The sequence below is a fragment of the Pogoniulus pusillus genome, chromosome 1 (genome assembly GCF_015220805.1).
Source record: "Pogoniulus pusillus isolate bPogPus1 chromosome 1, bPogPus1.pri, whole genome shotgun sequence".
In the NCBI taxonomy this organism is placed as follows: Eukaryota; Metazoa; Chordata; class Aves; order Piciformes; family Lybiidae; genus Pogoniulus; species Pogoniulus pusillus.
Genome location: NC_087264.1, coordinates 13,415,259 through 13,436,117, shown reverse-complemented (window position 1 = coordinate 13,436,117; position 20,859 = coordinate 13,415,259). Strand labels below are relative to the sequence as shown.

At 46.3% G+C, this 20,859-nt stretch overlaps 1 protein-coding gene across 7 annotated transcripts in view; it reads left to right on the top strand.

Annotated features, from left to right (window-relative positions):
* The window catches only part of EVL (Enah/Vasp-like), a 173,949-nt gene that overhangs the window by 80,888 nt on the left and 72,202 nt on the right, over positions 1–20,859 (top strand). For 6 of the 7 annotated variants that reach the window (XM_064175648.1, XM_064175737.1, XM_064175895.1 and 3 more), the window contains exon 2: positions 19,224–19,392. In XM_064175648.1, the coding sequence (XP_064031718.1) occupies positions 19,224–19,392 (169 nt within the window). Of the gene's footprint in view, positions 1–1,307; positions 1,334–19,223; positions 19,393–20,859 lie in introns of those variants that run through there. The other variant, XM_064175564.1, reaches the window with a different exon arrangement.

Below are 20,859 nucleotides of genomic sequence, written 5' to 3'. Positions count from 1 at the left end.
CCTGTACTACCTTCTGGGATTGCACTGTGAAGTGTCTTAAGTAATGCCACGGAAGAAGTATTTTCTTAAGCAGCGTGTGTTTTAAAGTGCTCTTAAGGTAAAGGACGTAAAGTCTTCAGGCAAGGGGTGTTTGTGATGGCCTGAGCTAGGGAGAGGCAGCTGGAGTCACTGAGCACCCAGAGGGTTTGTTCTGCAGCTGTTTGCGTTTTGTATTTGCCTTGTCCGTGTTTGTGTAATCGCAGATAACAGGTGACGTATCTAGACGCATGAAGAGAAGGTGGGAGCACACTGACAAAACTCTGCACTTTCACATGAGATTTTCTTCAGGAATAAAACTGCAGCTTTCTCCACTTGCAACTAGACCACGGCAGGGTCCATCCAGCTCTCCCGCCTGTGTTTTCTTGCAGTAGTTCTCCCTCCTTACCACAGTATGCATCCTTACCCTGAGGCAAAGCTGAGAAGTGTTCACCAGGTTGTTACATCTGTGAGTGTAGGTTTGCCAGGCCAAGGAATGGGATGTCTTTCTATGAGCAGCTTGATTGATTACCTCCTTCTGTGAAGATGCAGTTCTTAATTCATGTACTGATGGTGATACCCCAAATAGGACAGTGAGGTTAGAGAGCAGACATAATAGACCTTGAATTAGCCAAGTGTAAGGCAGCTTCCAACCCAATACCAAATTGCCATGGTGGATGATATTGCCACAAGAGTCAGTGTGCAGTATCCTAGGCATTGTGCTGTGGCAATTTGAAGTTCTGGGCTGGAGCTGGCCCTCAGCCAGCTGTAGGAAAAAACAGGCTGATGGCAAGGCAGGACAGGGGCCCTTGCTACTGCCAGGGCCCCTGGGTTTGGTTCTGTGCCGTGCAAACGCCCATGCCATAAATGAATAATGGCAATTTTTTATGGGTCTGAGTTTTGTTTACTTTTACTTTCTTCTTGAACAGTGAACCTGTGCCTTAAGAAAATAAGTGAAATGTTTTCAGTGTCCGTGCCTCCAGTGAAACAAAGGCAGTGCATCTAATCTTAATCTGTATTGTTTGGACTTTCATTCAGTAAATCATCTGGAAGAAGGAATACATTTCTTCTTTAAAGTCCCTTCCCCGCCCCTGCTGTACAAGTAAGTGTTACATCCTGCCCTCCTGCTCGCTCAGTAGCACTTCCCTTTCCTGTTTTGGTTCTAAGCCTTCATAGAGGCTCCTGGCTTGTCTCCCTGCCAAAATGTCTTCTGCTCAGTAATCAGGTGAAGTAGCCCATTTGGATTTAAGTACACGTGCCAGACTTGACCGGATACTCCTGTGGGATTACCTGACAGGTCTTCCTAAATGGCAGGCACGTAAGTATCTGGGCACCATGCAGAATCACAGAGTTTGTTGACCAGGGTGAACGTGGCTGGATGGGAAGGAAAGCAGGCACAGTTATAAACGTAGAAGCTCTGTGTTTTGGTTATGGCCTCACAGGAAAAATAATAATTGTGTAAGATGGTAATTAAGTTTTTATGGCAATATTACATTAGTGTGCATCCTCTGGTAGGGAGGGAGAGGCTGACTTGATGGAGAGAGCCTCGTTCACTCCTGGTCTGTCTCAGTCAGCTTCAGTGAAATTGTCACAGGTTTATTTGTGTATCTTCTGGGGCTGAAGGGAAACCAAGGCAAAGCAATACAAGCTTTAATGAAAGATCTTTATGCTGCTTTCCTGTACTCACTTAGGAGACTGCCATTTCTGCTTATTAGCTATGATTATGATCTTTCAAAGCCTTTGTTTAAGGTATTATTCTCCTGAAATAGGGATTTGGCTGACCCACAGATGAGAGCTCTCAGTCATATATTCTCACTTGACATGTATTTTCACTTCACTTGCTCTGGGTTTTGCATACTGGGTATTGTACAAGATTAGTTACTTCTTGTTTTTATTTCTGTAGTTTAAGGGTGAGGGGAAATAGTTTATATTAATAGCAACCTGATCTAGTCAAGTTGCTTTTTTCCTATTCTGGACTAATTGGGTTCACAGTCTTTCCCCAGGACATTTGCAAGGTGTGTTTTTTAGGACATTCCACTTGCTCTTCATATTTAGGTATTCTCAAATTGTATCTTCAAGGTGGTACACAAAATCTGAAAGTGAACCACACTTTACTGCAGAAATACATCTTGTGTGATTAAAGCATTAATAGAGCAGTGGAGTTTCTCCCTTAGGAGACAATGGTGAATGCTGGAGAATGTGGAAACTGAAGGGAAAGTTTCCTTGAGTGTTGCTTGGCTCTGGAAGTCTGACTGCCTCACAGCAGTGTCACTTCTCTGAATCAATACAGTTCCTCTGTGAAGTGCCTTTTGCAAAGCAGTTATCTGAAAGCATTTTAAAAAAAGATGTTGAGTTGAGATACAGATGACTGGGCCCCTCAATTCAAGAGAGATGTTGAGGTGCTGGAACGTGTCCAGAGAAGGGCAACAAAGCTGGTGAGGGGCCTGGAACACAAACCCTATGAGGAGAGGCTGAGGGAGCTGGGGGTGTTTAGCCTGGAGAAGAGGAGGCTCAGAGGTGACCTCATTGCTGTCTACAACTACCTGAAGGGAGGCTGTAGCCAGGTGGGGGTCGGTCTCTTCTCCCAGACAACCAGCAATAGAACAAGGGACACAGTCTCATGTTGTTTCGGGGGAAGTATAGGCTGGATATTAGGAGGAAGTTGTTGTCAGAGAGTGATTGGCACTGGAATGGGCTGCCCAGGGAGGTGGTGGAGTCACCATCCGTGGAGGTGTTCAAGAAAAGCCTGGATGAGGCACTTAGTGCCATGGTCTGGTTGATTGGCCAGGGCTGGGTGCTAGGTTGGACTGGATGATCTTGGAGGTCTCTTCCAACCTGTTTGATTCTATGATTCTATGACTGGAGTTCTGCTTAGAATAATTTGAATTCTCACACTTGAGTTTGCAAACTATACCAGAAAAAGGAAGGGTTAAAATTAACTCCATCACATGGTTTCAAAATCTCATCCACGCAAACTAAGGAGATGTGCTCCTTACAAAGACATCAATCAGCAGCCACATCGTTGTCCCTCGATCTCCCCTGATTGGCAGATGTGCTGTTTAACTGCTGCAGCAGACCATGAGAGGTTAGGGCTCTCTGCGGACTGTGGGTGGTGGTACTGAGGGCTAAGCTGTTATGGACTGACAGTCAGGCCCTGGTGGAACATCTCTTCCACTGCATTATCATTTTGCTTACTTTATTTCTTTTTTTTTTTTTTTTAATTCTGCTCACTTGCTCAAGAGCACTGTGGGGTAACAGAAAGTTATGCAAATTGCTATCATCATGCCAGGATTGCATGCATGTTCCCAAACGTGGAACTCATCTCCCAGAGCCCTGGCTTAGTGTGAGTCCTGGGTGCCTCATAAACGCTCTCTTTTCTGCTTTCCAGCTGAAGTGTCTGCAATGGATAGCTGCAGTAGACACTAAACCTGGCAATTCCACTTGGGTATGACATTTTAAAAAGGGAGAATTCAAAATTAATATCTCATTGCCAACAGAATTCAGTAACTCTTAAGTACTCTTCCTTGTGGAGGTGAACTGGTGTTTGTCTTACTCTTGTTAACACCGTAGGTACCAGTATTTCCATTCCCTGCTCTATAAAATATGTCAACCTTTTTGAGAGTTGCTTTTGAAGGAGACTTTGTGCTATTTCTTTGCAATTAATTAATATTAAATTGTTTAAATGCTGAAGTTCAACATCAGTGGAGAAAGGTGATGGCCAGACAGCTGCAGCAAATGTTCACTGCAAAAGCCCTGTATCATGCTGGCAATGCAGCTAAAACCCAGAGCCAGAGGTAGGTCTTCAATGTGTACATGGAAGCTGAGCAGGAGACAAAAAAATAGCAGCTCCCCTAGGAACTGGGTTTCACTTCAAGCTGACTGGGGCGAGGGTATCGCTGTCATGGAGCTCTCTCTGCACAAAAAGGCAATCAGGACTAAGTGCAAATTGAGGACTTCTGACCAGTAGGTCCATGGGTTGGTTTTTCAAGAAGTCCCAGGAACTGTGGCACCAAAAGGCAACTGGAGATGATTGTGGCACCTCAATATTGTATATAAGCCTTTAGCTATTTTTCTGCTCTGCTGTTTTTCTAAATTTCTGCTAAAAAACAAAACCCAGGCTTCCAGATACCACTGAGGATTGAAGGCATCTATCTGGATGTAAACTCCTACGGGTTTCCACAGTGCTTCAGTTTGATGAGTGGCTAAATGCTATGAGGTTTTGCTGTGTTACTGAGGAAATGAGTTCTTCAGTGCTCTGCGTAAACGATGGTGACACTGTCCTGCATGTTTGGCAACAGAGGGAAGTAGACTTTGAAAAAGAAGATGCCAGAAGGAGCCACAAGTGAGACTGACATTGTATTGGAGAAATGAGGCTTCCCACTGAGAAATGAGGTCATGGGCGAAGATGGCAGCGAATCTGTCTTAGAAGGCTGGAGAACGACTACACTCCAGCAGGTTTTATCTGTTATGAACACACATCTCAGACATGGTCTATATGAGCCCAGATGACCTGATTAACTTGTGTTCAGAGGGTTTCCCAGGGCATTTTTTTTCCCCCTGTAAATCCTGCTGTTCATCTCTTGCTATAAAAATAAGTACTGAAACACTTCCCCCCCCGGCACATTGGCTCTTTTCACTTGCTCCCTGTGACAAGACAAGGAGCAATGGGTGTAAGTTGCAGCAAAAGAGGTTCCCCTTCAACACAAGGGGGAACTTCTTTACTGTAAGGGTCACAGAGCACTGGAACAGGCTCCCCAGAGAGGTCATGGAGTCTCCTTCTCTGGAGACTTTCAAGGCCTGTCTGGATGTGTTCCTCTGTGATCTGTGTTAGATTGTATTGTCCTGCTCCAACAGGTGGTTTGGACTTGATGATCTCTTTGGGTCCCTTCCAGCCCCTAGCATCCTATGATTCTATGATTACAGACATTATTATATTTGGTGTAGTGAAACCAAATAAAGTGTTTAGGAAATTAGTTCATTAGAGTTTGTGATGCGTTTTTATATGCTTCAGGAACAGGATTTATAGCTTACTAATTTTGAGGTTGACACAGATGTGTACCACACAGACCACATATCTCCTTGTACAGGATTTTATGTTTATGTTAGCTGTCTAAGCAGACACTGAAAAGAATTCTGCTGGAATCGAAAGTCAGCATCAGCATCTACTTTCACGTCAGGTTTAACCACACAGCAGTGACTTACTGTAAGAGGACTCAATGGAGAAATAGAGTGAAATGTGTTAAATGGCTTCTGAGTTATCTCACGTGTTCTGTGTGCTGGGCATTTGTTGCCAGGTAGGACTAGCCTCATGCAAAGCAGTATTCACAGTTTCTGACACCAATAAGGAACAGTTAGGTCAGTCCAAAACAGTTTTGAATTTTTAGTCATTTGTAGAGTGTGTGTGTAGGAAATGGATGCAAAACAGAAAATAAAGATCATAGAATCATAGAATCAACCAGGTTGGGAGAGACCTCCAAGATCATCCAGTCCAACCTAGCACCCAGCCCTGTCCAGTCAACTAGACCATGGCACTAAGTGCCTCATCCAGTCTTCTCTTGAATACCTCCAGGGATGGTGACTCCACCACCTCCCTGGGCAGCCCATTCCAATGGCAAATCACTCTCTCTGTGAAGAACTTCCTCCTAACATCCAGCCTATACTTCCCCCGAAACAACTTGAGACTGTGTCCCCTTGTTCTATTGCTGGTTGCCTGGGAGAAGAGACCAACCCCCACCTGGCTACAGCCTCCCTTCAGGTAGTTGTAGACAGCAATGAGGTCCCCCCTGAGCCTCCTCAGTAAATATTCATGGAAGTATTTGTTTTCATTTCCTAAGGATACCAAAAGACAGCTTGTTTGCAGGTGAGTGCATCATGAACAGCTTGAAACAAGGTAGATGTGTAATAGGTTCAAAGCGTGAGACCCTGGTTTCTATCAGGGTGCTTTCACAGTTTGTGCTGAGTGAATTTCAGCCCCAGGGAAACAGTTCTGTCTGTAAATAGAAAGCATGGTGGAATTCTCCTGGTCCAGCTGGCTTTCTGGAGTACAGCCCACAGGATTAAGTGTTTAACCCTGAAGTTGGTTAGTTGCTGTCATTTGTTGCATCTCTGTAAGCATGATTGGATGACACTGTCCCTCCACCCCCCACCCCACAAAAGCCATTGTCACAGCTCTACAAGAAGGTGTTTTGAAACCTCTGCCATAGCTTCCTGGAGAGGTGACATCTGGGTGGGCTGGTTGCTAGTTGGGGAATTCATAACAGGGCTTTGCACTGTGGCAGGATCTGCACAGAGCCACTGGTCAGAGGTAGGCTCAGTACCGCACAAGTTGTTACGGGAAAATATCTTGTAAGTAGAGAAAAGGGAATCATGGAATCAACCAGGTTGGAAGAGACCTCCAAGATCATCCAGTCACACCTAGCACCCAGCCCTAGCCAGTCAACTAGACCATGGCACTAAGAGCTCATTGAAGGAGCAGTGCAGCTTGGCCTCTCATCTTTTTCTCAATCTATGACGGGAGAGCAAAAAGCAGAAGACTCCCCTGAGCCTCTCTACCAAAGATTCAGCTTTATGGTGTACTCTCTTTTTCCTCTTTATTCTCTATGGCAGGTCTTTCATGGCTCAGTTTTGACCTTTTTGCTCAAATGCAAATGAGAACCCACTGGACTAGGCAGAGCAAAGCAGAATGACTCTTCTTCAATCTGTGGCTCCCCCACTCCCAACCTCCACAGTCATTTTTGTCTTCTTCCTTCCCCTTGTTTCATGCTCCTGTTTAATTACTTGCAGTCAGTCAAGTAGTCAAGCAGGCCTATTAAGTCTCATGTGATCACTCAGAAAAAATACAGATGTTTTCCCTAAGACTCCTTGTGTATCTTTTCCACACTCCTTTGTGGATCTTTTTTGGCTATGAGTCCTCAGTAATCATAAACATACTAAAAGCCAGGAAAGAAAACACTGCAGTTCTCAAATTCTTGCAGAGACAGGAGGGACATTTCTAGATGAAGCTGCCTTCATTGCAACACTACCTCTTTGCCACCCCAAGATGATTTAGGTAGTGTCTGTACTTTAGCTGGTAACTTTGGGGTAGATGTGAGCATTTGAGACTGGAAGTATCATAGTATCATAGTATCATCAGGGTTGGAAGAGACCTCACAGATCATCAAGTCCAACCCTTTACCACGGAGCTCAAGGCTAGACCATGGCACCAAGTGCCACGTCCAACCTTGCCTTGAAGTGCCCCAGGGACGGCGACTCCACCACCTCCCCGTGCAGCCCATTCCAGCTGGCACCATAGCTAGCAAAGCAAAGAGTCTAGAGCAAACCTATGTGGCCATCCCAGACATGCCACTCAGACACCACTCCCACTAGGGCTGAGCAAAAGGGTGAAAGCTTCCTGTTCAAGAAGGATTAACACCAAATTATCTGATCTGCTAATTTGTAAAGACAAATCCTAAACATAATTAAGTGGAAGAGAGTCAGAATAGGTTACACGAAGTGAAACAAACAGTATAATCTGCAAAAATATTTAGGATAAAAGCAATCAGAATTTTGTAATATTGAAGCAATATTCTGTAAGCCTCAATGGTCAATGCTGGGTTTTAGGTAGGTGCTGTGAACGAAGGATTTCCTAGTGCAGTCTGCTTCTGTCAGCTATGAAGTTAAGCAGATTTACTTTAACTTCAGGCAGACAAGTGGTCCTGGTGCAGAGATTTACCATCCCACAAATGTAAAGTACTAAGGAGACAATGGTTTTGGAATAGATAGGGTTGGATATTAGGATTTGGGTGCAAAGGGGTTACTAGGAAGAATTTTCTTTCTTCCACATATAAATAATCTTACACCTGCCAAAGTGTAGCACACCAGAGTAGATACTGCACAGAGATCTGAACAATGTTGTCATTAAAACACTTCCATGATGCTATTTTTGTCTTTTTCACATGTAATTGCCCTGTGGTGTCAACCCAGGTGGATGACTCTAACTGCTTGCATGTTAGTATGACACAAAGAGTGAATAAGGCAATTAATAATATTTGGACAAGTGTGTGAAACTTGATGAATGTTCTCCATTTTTCATTAACTTCAATGCATTCTTAGGAAAATAAGGCATGTTCTAGAAGCTACATTCATGACTTTGTATATAAGTACTGATATCTGACAGACTGTTCTCATGAAGGAGTGTGACTATGCATAATAGTGCAACTAAGCTTCATAATAGTTACCTGTTATGTGTAGTTGACCTGAGTATCAATGTTGTATGACCCCAAAATAACATAATGTTGCTGGAGCTTTGGGAAGCTATTGATAGTTGATTTATGGTTAAAATAATGGACTCCACAGGGGCAATAGGTTCTTGCTGACCTTTATGAGAGGAATATTTTCTGCCCTGTTGTCTTGGGTTCAAATGCAAGTTCCCAGAGACTCTTATAAATTTGGTAGACCCAATGACAATTTATAGAATTTATAGAGTTTATAGAGTGCCCTCCCCTCCTCCCCCTCCTTTTTCCCCGAAAGACAGGGAGAGAGATAAGAGGTAGGGACACCCCCAATAAATCAATCTCACTCGATTTGGAAGTTAAAAAGGAAAAGTTTAACAATAACTTAGAAAAAAAAGGGATTGGAGGTAGGGGAGTTTACAAAGGATGAGGAAGGGAAAACAGCAAAATACAAAACAGGGATGGATACAACCCGAGTAGTGTGATGGGGTCTCTGCCTCGTGGCTGGTATACAGTGTCAGTGTGTGTGTGCGGTCATGAACGCAGGTAGTGAGCAAGAGGGCGAAAAGAGGAAGAGACAGGAGAACTCCTGTCTTTTATACCACAGGAAGTGGGGGGAGTGGGCTAACCATCACCTGGAGTGTGGCCCACCCCTGAGGAGGGGCCAAGACCCCTAGGGTCAGGTTCAGGGTCACTCCCCCAGGAGTGTTAACCCTATACATTCCACCCCTTGGTTAGACCACTTCCACCTTCCTAAGAACAGTCTTCTTCTCCAAAGATGGGAAAAGTGTCCATGGGTTAAGAGTTCGTGAAGTCCTTCTTGGTCCCCGGCTGTATCTCAGGGCGATGTGCTCCTCTGGCCCGGTGCAGGTTGCTGAGATGTGAGCAGGGCAGGAACGGAAGAAAAGTCAGTGAATCAGGAACAGTTCTTGTTGGAACTCAGGAAAGTCTTTTCCCTCTGTGAAGAAAACATCAGGAACAGTCTCTCTTGGTGTCTGGCATCAGGGGAACAGGTGTAGATGAGATGGCTGTAGACATCCTCTGGAGGGAAGTCAGGAACAGTCTCTCACTGCAGGGCATCAGTGACGAATCAGATGCAGGGTTCTGGTTGGACGCCGTGGTGTGATGCGATGTTGTAGGACTCTGGATAGCTGCTGCTGTGATGTAGGTTCTGTTGGACGCCGTGTAGTGGTGAGGGTATAACTACAAAAACAACTTGTAACCCCTTATGAACTATGATACAAGTATTGCACAACTATGATACAAGTATTGCACAACTATGATACAACTATTATACAAGATAACCTGAAAGTATCTGGAACACATGGAATCAACTCTGAGATTTCAAAACCTTTTCAGCTAAAGAGAGATTTCTCTGAGGGACACACTCGATAACACCAGTTTCCATCATCACCCAGTATGTGTGACCAGGACCCTCTGCAGATACCACCCCTTTGATAGGTTTTCCCCCACCAGAGGCAGGAGCAACCCACACAGTCTTTCCCAGTAGATTCCTTTCACAGACTACAGGAACTCCATCTCCCTCAACTATGGGCAGTAGGGCAGACTGAGCAGGACCAGCTCTGTTAACTGATCCCCTGCTGTTCACCAGCCAAGTGGCTTCTGCAAGGTGCTTCTCCCAGTTTCTGAGAGTTCCACCTCCCATAGCCTTCAGGGTGGTTTTCAGCAGGCCATTGTGTCGCTCAATCTTTCCTGCAGCTTGTGGGTAGTATGGGATGTGATAAACCCATTCTATCCCATGCTCTTTTGCCCAGTTGCTTACAAGGTGGTTCTTGAAATGGGTCCCATTGTCTGACTCAATTCTCTCTGGGGTACCGTGTCTCCACAGGATGTGGCTCTGCAGGCCCAGAATGGTGTTACGGGCAGTAGCATGAGGTACTGGGTAGGTTTCCAGCCACCCCGTGCTTCCCTCCACCATGGTTAACACATACTGCTTGCCACTACGAGACCGAGGCAGAGTGATGTAATCAATCTGCCAGGCCTCCCCATACCTGTACTTTGACCACCTTCCCCCGTACCACAAAGGCTTCATGCGCTTGGCTTGCTTTATGGTGGCACAGATGTCACATTCATGGATAACCTGAGTTATGGCCTCCATGGATATGTCCACGGACCTGTCTCGGGCCCATTGGTATGTGGCATCTCTTCCTTGGTGACCAGAAGAGTCATGTGCCCACCGAGCTAAGAACAGTTCACCTTTGTGCTTCCAGTCCAGGTCAATCTGGCAGATGTGGGCAGCCTGGTCAGCTTGGTGGTTATGCTGCTGTTCTTCAGTGGCTCTACTCTTTGGGATGTGAGCACTGATGTGTCGGATTTTAACTGGCAGTTTGTCCAGGCGTGCAGAAATGTCTTGCCAGAGATCAGCAGCCCAAATAGGCTTCCCTTTTCTCTGCCAATCATTTCTCTTCCACTCCTTCAGCCACCCCCATAAGGCATTTGCTACCATCCATGAGTCGGTGTAGATGTATAGCATTGGCCACTGCTCTCGTTCTGCAATGTCCAGGGCCAGCTGGATGGCTTTCACCTCAGCATACTGGCTGGATTCGCCTTCTCCATCTCTTGCCTCTGCAACCCTGCGTGTGGGGTTCCAGACGGCAGCCTTCCATCTTCGCTTGCTGCCTACCAGGCGGCAGGATCCATCTGTGAAGAGAGCATATGCCTTTTCCTCCTCAGGAAGGTCACTGTATGGGGGGGCTTCCTCGGCACGGGTCACTGCCTTTTCCTCTGCTGGCTTTCCAAAGTCAGTGCCCTCTGGCCAGTTGGTGATGACCTCCACAATGCCTGGACGCTCGAGAGTCCCCATCCTAGCCCTCTGAGTTATCAGAGCCATCCACTTACTCCAAGTGGCATCTGTGGCATGGTGCGGAGTCGAACCCTTCCCTTTAAACATCCAAGTCAGGACCGGAAGCCTTGGAGCTAAAAGGAGTGGTGACTCCGTCCCAATCACCTCAGAGGCAGCTCTGACTCCCTCATAGGCAGCTAGGATTTCTTTCTCTGTGGGGGTATACTTGGTCTCTGAGCCTTTGTACGCCTTGCTCCAGAACCCGAGTGGGCGGCCTCTTGTCTCATCAGGAGCTTTCTGCCATAGGCTCCAGCTAGGACCATTCTCACCGGCTGCTGTGTAGAGAATGTTCTTAATCTCTGGGCCGGTTCGAACTGGTCCCAAGGCCATGGCATGGACCACCTCTCGTTTGATCTGGTCAAATGCCACCTGCTGCTCAGGTCCCCACTCAAAGTTATTCCTCTTTCTTGTAACGTCAAAGAGGGGTTTCACAATTTGACTGTACCCGGGAATGTGCATCTTCCAAAAGCCCACAAACCCCAGGAAGGATTGTGTCTCCTTCCGGTTAGTGGGTTCCACCATAGTGGCCACTTTATTCACCACATCCATAGGGATGTGGCGTCGGCCATCCTGCCATCGAACTCCCAGGAACTGGATCTCTCTGGCAGGCCCTTTCACTTTGCTTCTCTTAATGGCAAAACCAGCATCCAACAGGATATTAATGATCTTCTCACCCTTCTGGAAGACCTCCTCTGCTGTCTCACCCCATACAATGATGTCATCGATGTACTGCAGATGTTCCGGAGCTCCACCCTTCTCCAGTGCAGTCTGGATGATGCCATGGCAGATTGTAGGGCTGTGCTTCCACCCTTGAGGCAGTCTGTTCCAGTGGTACTGGACTCCTCTCCAGGTGAAGGCAAACTGTGGCCTACATTCTTCTGCAATGGGGATGGAGAAGAAAGCATTAGCAATGTCAATTGTGGCATACCATTTGGCCTCCTTTGTTTCCAGTTCATACTGCAGCTCCAACATATCAGGCACGGCTGCGCTGATTGGAGGAGTCACTTCATTCAGGCCTCGGAAATCCACCGTGAGTCTCCACTCCCCCGTCTCCTTTCGCACTGGCCATATCGGGCTGTTGAAGGGCGAGTGGCTCTTGCTGATGACAAGCTGCTGCTCCAGGCGGCGAATCAGCTGCTGTATGGGTAGCAGGGAGTCTCTGTTGGTGCGGTATTGCCTGCGATGAACTACACGAGAAGCAATAGGTAACTTGACATCTTCCACCTTGTGGGTACCAACCACGGAAGGGTCATCTGACAAGCCAGGCATGATAGACAGCTGCTCTTTGTCTGCAGTCTCTACAGCTGCTATGCCAAAAGCCCACTTGTTTCCCTTCGGATCTTTAAAGTACCCTTCCCGGAGAAAGTCGATCCCCAGGATGCAAGGTGCATCAGGGCCAGTTACTATGGAGTGCTTCTCCCACACATTCCCGGTGAGGCTTATCTCAGCCTGCAGCACAGTCAACTCCTGAGACCCCCCTGTGACTCCTGCAATTGTAACAGTATCTGTCCCCCTGTGGCTGGAGGGGATCAGAGTGCATTGGGCACCGGTGTCTACCAACGCTCTGTACTTCTCGGCTTCAGAAGTGCCAGGCCATTTCACAAACACGTCCCAATATACTCTGTTATCCCTGGCCTCCGCCTGGCTGGAGACAGGGCACCTCTAATTCTGAGCAGTGTGGCTGCATGAGGCACATGGACCTGAGTTACTGGCTTCACCACCCCTTGAGCGAGAGCGCTGCCTGCGGGACACTGGGGCAACCCCTCTTCTGGAGGAGTTATTCCCTGTGTTTGTCCCCTGCAGTTCCCTTACCCTGGCCCATAGAGCTGAGGTGGGCTGGCCATGCCATCTATCCATGTTTTCCCCATGGTCACACAGTGTTCTCCAGAGTGACCCCCTGTGTGTACCCTGTCTGCTCTGGGCTGGTCTCCTGCGGGGAGGAGGAGGAGGAGCACGGCGGCGTGTGTTCCTTACAGCTGAGACTTGCACCCATTCTGAAGGTGAAGAGCAGTCATCCTCTGCCTTCTGCATTTCAGAGAAAGAGGCTTTCAGCTCGTTCATTTCTTGGGTGAGGGTCTCTACAGTGGCAATTAAGGTTTTCCTCGACAAACTGTCTTCAAACTGTCTTAGGTCATTCACAAACTCCCTGATTGTGGGAAGGTTGTTGGGGTCTCTGCCCAGCAGCAGTGCTCCCAATGTGGGGGCATATGTGGAAGGGGCACACTGAGTCAGTTTCTTTAAGAGGGCTGGCTTCATGCGGACATCATCAGGGTCCGAGGGCCTCTGGTCGGCTCCATAAATTATCTCTTGAACCGCCATTTGCCTCAGGTATGAGATCCCCTGTTCCATATCTGTCCATCTAAGGGGATGGAAAATCATGTCATCCTTAGTCGGGTACCTGTACCTCACAGCTATCAGAAGCCTGGCCCAAAGTGAGTGGGTACCATCGAGCCTTCCCAGCTCCTTATCCACACCTCCATCCCTCGACAAGGATCCCAGCTGTTTCGCCTCCCTGTGATCTAGGTCCACTGTTTCTGCTCCTGCATCCCAGCATTTCAAAAGCCAGGCTAAAAGGGACTGTCCGTTTGCCCTTGCATACTCCTGCCTTATGTGCCTGATTTCCTTTCTGGGCGTGGAGCTGATAAGGATCACTCCATTATCAGGTCCATTTCCAGCTGGTTGCTGTTGCTGGGGGGTGCTGGTTCCCGAAGAGGTCCCTTGCCCTGGATCGGCATCTGCGGGAGGGTTTTGATTTGATCTTGCTGGCCGCGTGGTTATTGGCGCTAGGTGAAGGGGGCTGGGCTGAGGGGGCAGGGTCCGGGGGGCTGCCCTGGGCGGGACCGGAGGCGGAGTTCGGGGCGGAGCCGCGCTAGGGGCGGTCTGCCCTGTCGCCCATCCCCCGCAGTTGCAGCTGGGGCAGTGAGGACCACCCCTCCCCCTAAGCACCCTAATGGCGGCGCCCACTCGATATTTCCACGTGTCCCAGTTCACCGCTATCTTATTAATTCCCAAACCCACATTTACACACAGTGAAATAACAGCTATCCAGTACCATTTCTCGCCCAAAATATCTGGAGCTTCTGTGCTCCAATGCATATACTCAGATTGATTCCATGTTCCAGAAACATTTCTAAACACAGTGATATTACTAACAGAATTCAGGAAATAGGCATAGACTCGGGCAGGCAAATGCTTAGAATATTCCCAGAGCATATCAATGACAATCCAGAAGACATGGTAACTTATAAACTTTAACAGCCAGCCCCAAAACAGACATCCAAAAGCGTTAATGATTAAGACTGTCAGAATATCCATTTTTTAACTTCCAAATCTTCTCTGAAAGAATTCTTTCTACCTAGCCCCACGTTGAGACGCCAAATAAATTGTCTTGGGTTCAAATGCAAGTTCCCAGAGACTCTTATAAATTTGGTAGACCCAATGACAATTTATAGAATTTATAGAGTTTATAGAGTGCCCTCCCCTCCTCCCCCTCCTTTTTCCCCGAAAGACAGGGAGAGAGATAAGAGGTAGGGACACCCCCAATAAATCAATCTCACTCGATTTGGAAGTTAAAAAGGAAAAGTTTAACAATAACTTAGAAAAAAAAGGGATTGGAGGTAGGGGAGTTTACAAAGGATGAGGAAGGGAAAACAGCAAAATACAAAACAGGGATGGATACAACCCGAGTAGTGTGATGGGGTCTCTGCCTCGTGGCTGGTATACAGTGTCAGTGTGTGTGTGCGGTCATGAACGCAGGTAGTGAGCAAGAGGGCGAAAAGAGGAAGAGACAGGAGAACTCCTGTCTTTTATACCACAGGAAGTGGGGGGAGTGGGCTAACCATCACCTGGAGTGTGGCCCACCCCTGAGGAGGGGCCAAGACCCCTAGGGTCAGGTTCAGGGTCACTCCCCCAGGAGTGTTAACCCTATACACCTGTTTTCAGAGAAGCCCCCTTAAAGCACTGGGAGAGTTGTATGTTTGGTAGGTAGGACATGTAGAGAGTCTTCAGGCATAGTGAGTTACATCTCTTTTTAGGGTGAGACAGAAAGCTAGCAATGGGTCCCTGGGGGCATTTTAGATTCTGAAAGATTGATGAGGTGCTTTGCAGGAAAGGATTCCCCTCGTGCTGTACTTGTTTTATGTTCCTTTCTGTTATTTCACTGGAGGCCAGATAACAGGCTTAATCCTGTTTCCATTTATATGAATGATGAAAAACTTCCATTGACTCCAGAGAGAGCAGAGACTGAGCTTGATGTGTTGCTTTATATTACAGTGGCAATCGGTTGTCATGCATTAAATATTGCTTCTGGGGTCTACATCCATATTTCAATCATGGGGTTGTAGAGGGGTTCTTTTCTGCAGTTTTTAGTCACAGCAGTCTGAAGGCAAAGCTGCTGTATCCACTGGAATCTGGATATGGCATTACAAATGGCATCCTGGCCTGCATCAGGAGCAGTGTGGCCGGTAGGACGAGGGAGGTTATTCTGTCCCTGTACTCAGCACTGGTCAGGCCACACCTTGAGTACTGTGTCCAGTTCTGGGCTCCTCAATTCAAGAGAGGTGTTGAGGTGCTGGAAGGTGTCCAGAGAAGGGCAACAAAGCTGGTGAGGGGCCTGGAACACAAACCCTATGAGGAGAGGCTGAGGGAGCTGGGGTTGTTTAGCCTGGAGAAGAGGAGGCTCAGGGGGGACCTCATTGCTGTCTACGACTACCTGAAGGGAGGCTGTAGCCAGGTGGCAGTTGGTCTCTTCTCCCAGGCAACCAGCAACAGAACAAGGGGACACAGTCTTGAGTTATGCCAGGGGAAGCATAGGCTGGATGTTAGGAAGAAGTTCTTACCAGAGAGAGTGATTGGCATTGGAATGGGCTGCCCAGGGAGGTGGTGGAGGCACCATCCCTGGAAGTGTTGAAGAAAAGCCTGGCTGAGGCACTTAGTGCCATGGTCTAGTTGAGTGGACAGGGCTGGGTGCTAGGTTGGCCTGGATGATCTTGGAGGTCTCTTCCAACCTGGTTGATTCTATGATTCTATGAAATAATACCATGTTAAGACATTCATGTCTGTAGGGTTCACTGTGTTCTCTTTGTTGTAAATAAGAATAATTTAATGAATTTTGACTAATTGCCCATGGCAACTGTGAGTTCCAAAATTCTTCTGAGATGGAGAAGACTTTGGGTCTCAGACTAGCTCTGATGAAACTAGTGGCATAGTCTTGCTTGCTTAGCACATCAAGGCCTGTAGTGACCAGCAGGGACTAAGGAGAAGGACCTGGTGTTATACTGGCTGGACGTGACTCTCCCACAGACCGTGTTTTCTGGGAACCTGTCTGCAATCTGGGCAGGAGGTTGCTTTGGCTCTGGACCACTTCCCCTCCCAGCTCTGAAGCTGAGGTGACACATGACATGTGGTTGTCCAGGCAGTTAGGCATCATCCAGCCACAGGACTGCATTGGAGATTATTTTTACCCATTCTACTTCCACATGGCAAAGCTAATCCAGTGTTCTTGCCTTTTCCTAATGCATTTCTGTCCTGTCCTCCCCATCTGTAAATCCAAAGCAGTGTGAGCATCCCTGGGCAGGTCTGAAAGATGTAGGCAATGCTGCTGCTACTGCCAGTCTGTGCCTCTTGCACCAGCTGGAAGATTAGACAGACTGGTGCAAGCTCAAATCCCTCAACTGCTAGTGTCAGATATGGAGAAGCTGCTTTAGCTTACCTTAAAAAAAGGGATGGAAAGGTATTTGCTGGGTAAGTACTTCAGCAAAGGCACAGCTCTTCTCCAAGTATCTCACATAACAAAGTCACAGCAACTGATAGATGAGCTTGATTTTGTAAGTTTTCAATAATATGAGTAAAATAATGTTCAGCTGTTATGATCTGAATGTATTCATAGATCAACCAGGTTGGAAGAGACCTCCAAGATCATCCAGTCCAACCTAGCACCCAGCCCTATCCAATTCAGTGTCAGAATCCAGCCTTTTCCATGCTACCTGACAAAAAAAAACAACTTAATTCTGAATTTTCTTACTTTGTTCTTTATGGAGATGTCTGCCAGTGTCATCACTCCCTCTGTAAATGTTGTGAAGAGTTTTCAGGCTCTTTCCCACAGCATGGAGGAGTTTAGTGTGCTGGAGACCGTGCAGTGACTGATCAAGCGGTCTGGCATCAGTAGGCTTTAGTGTGTAGTGGAGGATACATCTGCCCTGGAATTCTTTTTAAGAGACACAAATCAGAAAAGATTGAAAATTGATGCTGTAATCTACCCAGATCCTCTTATTACTTATAGTAATGTGCTCCCTTTCATTAAAAAGATGACACAGTGATGGGATCAAGCGGGCTTGGGTTTGCGACATTTGGTGTAGTATGCCAGTGGTAAAATTTGGCGCAGTAGCAGTGCAAGGATACAGTTTAACAACATCCAGAAGCTTCTCATGTGTTTGTGTGCAATTGAGGCATTAATGAGGCAAAATCAAAAACAAAGAAATACATGCAAGAGAGAGGAGATGAGGGATTTGTGTGCAAAGAGGATTACCATTTGATATTGCACTGCCAAAAATTATTTCATACAGCTTGGACCAAAGAAGGGAGGTGTATATAAATATATATATATGTCTAAAGTTAATGGGATGCTCGTGAACTTACTATCTTCTCAGGATATAAATTCTAACTTCTTTGTGTAGGCCTAATGTGCACTATTTGCTCATGTATTGCACTGCCAAAAATGATTTAGTACAGCTTGGACCAAATAAAGGAGGTGTATATAAATATATATATGTCTAAAGTTAATGGGATGCTCATGAACGTAATATCTTCTCAGGATAGAAATCCTAACTGCATTATGTAGGCCTAATCTGCACTATTTGCTCATTGCATATCCCTCTTGCATATGAAGGTCTCATGTTTCCAAAATTTTGAGGATTCATTTTTCTTTTTAAAAAGAACTCTTTATTTTTCCTCTAAGAAAAATGGTTGGGAGGTCAGGAGAGTGGAAGTTGAATTCCTGATCCATATTGATGTCATCTCAACAGTATTTGCTGGTGGCATTTCTTGCACATGAAAGGTGTGTTTTAGCAGAATCTGGCATGTATACATTAGTCAGGAAGAGGTAATGAACTGAGAAATTTCTAATCTACAGGACAAAAATAGTTCACAGAACCACAGAATGTCAGAGGCTGGAAAGGACCTCGAAAGATCATCCAGTCCGACCCCCCTGCCAGGAGGACCACCTATACCAGATCACACAGGAACGTGTCCAGGAGGGTTTTGAATGTCTCCAGAGAGGGAGACTCCACAACCCCCCTGGGCAGCCTGTTTCAGTGTTTTGTCACCCTCACAGTGAAAAAATTCCTTCTCCTGTTTACATGAAACTTCCTATGCCTCAACTTTCACTCATTGCCTCTTGTCCTATCATTGGGCATCACCAGGAAGAGCCCGGCTCCATTCTTCTGGCACTCACCCTTTATATTTTTATTGCTATATTAATGCTATACAAAATAATGGCTTAATTTACATTACATTAACACTGAAATGCATTCATGGATTCCCCTTTCCTGCTTTCTTTGTGGCTCTGGTGAAGGAAAAAGAGTCTCTGTGTGTTTTGCAGCGTGTGTTCTGGGAGTTGTAAGTGTGTCAGTCAGTCTGGGTATTAGGCATCAGATGGGTTAGCATAAGTGATTTCTTCAGTTTACCTAACATTTTGGTTCAAGGTCTGGTTGCTTCCAGTTTTAAATGTGTAACTCAGCTGTGGATGTCACATTTATTTTGTCAGGAAGACAAAAATAAGTTTTCATGCAGATGTGAAAGGCTTTGCTTGCCAATAGGTACATGCCATAAATCGAGCATTCAGACCATCGGATAGCTTTCATACCATTTGTGTGAAACAAGTTATTCCTCAGGGCCTAATGCTTTTACATAAAATAGCTTATCAGTTCAGAACAGCAGCATATCAGAGTTAAGCCCATGAACACGTATATGCCAGCTTTAATGTAGCAGGCAGATTGCATTGAAAGCATTAGCAAATCTCTTATAAAACATGTGTTGCAAGTAGTTCTGATAATTTCTGTTGGTTTCTTTTCCTTTAGGTATTTTTGCTAGTGCACTCGATGGCTTTTTTGCCTGATTTTGTTGTTTTCACTCTCTAGTGAACAGAGTATTTGCCAAGCCCGGGCTTCAGTTATGGTCTATGACGATACCAGTAAGAAATGGGTGCCAATCAAACCTGGACAGCAGGGATTCAGCAGAATCAACATATACCACAACACGGCCACGAACACCTTCAGGGTAGTTGGAGTTAAACTGCAAGATCAACAAGTGAGTAACTGTATTGAGTTTCCTGTTAATTAACCTTTGATCTCATTTGATACTCTCAGTCTATACTTCATGCGGTCTAGCAACATTTCCTGCTCCCTGCAAGGTGCCTACAAGTCTGTTTACTCCAGCTGCTCAGACTCTGCATGGTTTTTTACACGCAGAATATTATCACTGATCATTGCTTATTTGCAAACAGAATTTCTGGTAGTTGCCAGAGAGATTTTAATGTTATTTTTCCCTCCTCCATTTTTGCTTGTGAAATGATTCTTACTTCATTCTGCAGGTTTTGTTTTCAGCTCCCCCAACTTACTTTTTGCTTGTTTTCAGGTATATGAGGCAGTCATTCTTCTCTGCTGTCTCACAAAGTGCAATTGTTACCTTGCTATGATAAGTAATTAGTTCCTTGTAACGCAGTGTGAACTCCTAGGTGCACTCTACGATCTGATTTACAGCAGCCTAAGTCCACAGGAGCTCCTTTAGTATTTAGTGATTTAGATAATCAGAACTGGGATCAGACTCCCCCTCAGCCACCAAATCACAGTGCTCATGAGTGTGATGGGTGATGCCTTCTGTCAGGAGCTCTATAACCAATGTCATGGTTAGACCATAAAGTAAAAAATATACTGAACAGCTGTGCCTTGGCTCCATTTGCATTTTAGAGCAGGAATTTCAGACCTGGGGACTCTCTCTGTGTTGACATGAGGCCAGTACAGTGATTGCAACCCAACCTGCCCGCACTGCCTGCTTCACCTTGAGCCCTCAACCTGACAGAAGAGTCAGAAAAAAGTGGACAATTGATTTCCTCTTGGCTCATAGAGCAGTGTTGCCTCCTGGGAAGGTGTGATGAGCGCTCCTGACAGTATGAGAGGGGCAGGGTCCTGGCAAGGAAGACCAAACCAAACCAAATCACAAAGAAGGAGCCAGAGTGTCATTACTTCTCAGCTGCCAGAAATGTTGAATTGTCCACTTTGCTTATGGAAATGCAGATGATGTCCCTCAGCTGTCAGCTGTAATGATGCTTGGACCAAGTGGAAGACTGAGGCTGATTACTGGAAGTGTTAATGACATTGGAAGTGTTAATGAGAGCTGGGTAGAGGAACCAAGTGAGGTTCAACAAGGAGAAGTGCAGAGTCCTGCACCTGGGAAAGAATGATAAACTGCACCAATACAGGTTGGGAGGTGGTCTGCTGGAGAGTAGTCCTGTGGAAAGACACTTGAGAGTCCTGGTGAATAACAAGTTATCCATGGGACAGCAATGTGCCCTGGTGGCCAAGAAGGCCAATGGGATCCTGAGGTATATTAAGAAGAGTGTGTCCAGCAGATCAAGGGAGGTTGTCCTTCCCCTCTACTCTGCCCTGGTGAGACCTCGAGTGCTACATTCAGTTTTGGGCTCCTCAGTTTAAGAGGGACAGGGATCTGCTGGAGAGGGTTCAGTGGAGGGCTAGGAGGATGATTAAGGGACTGGAG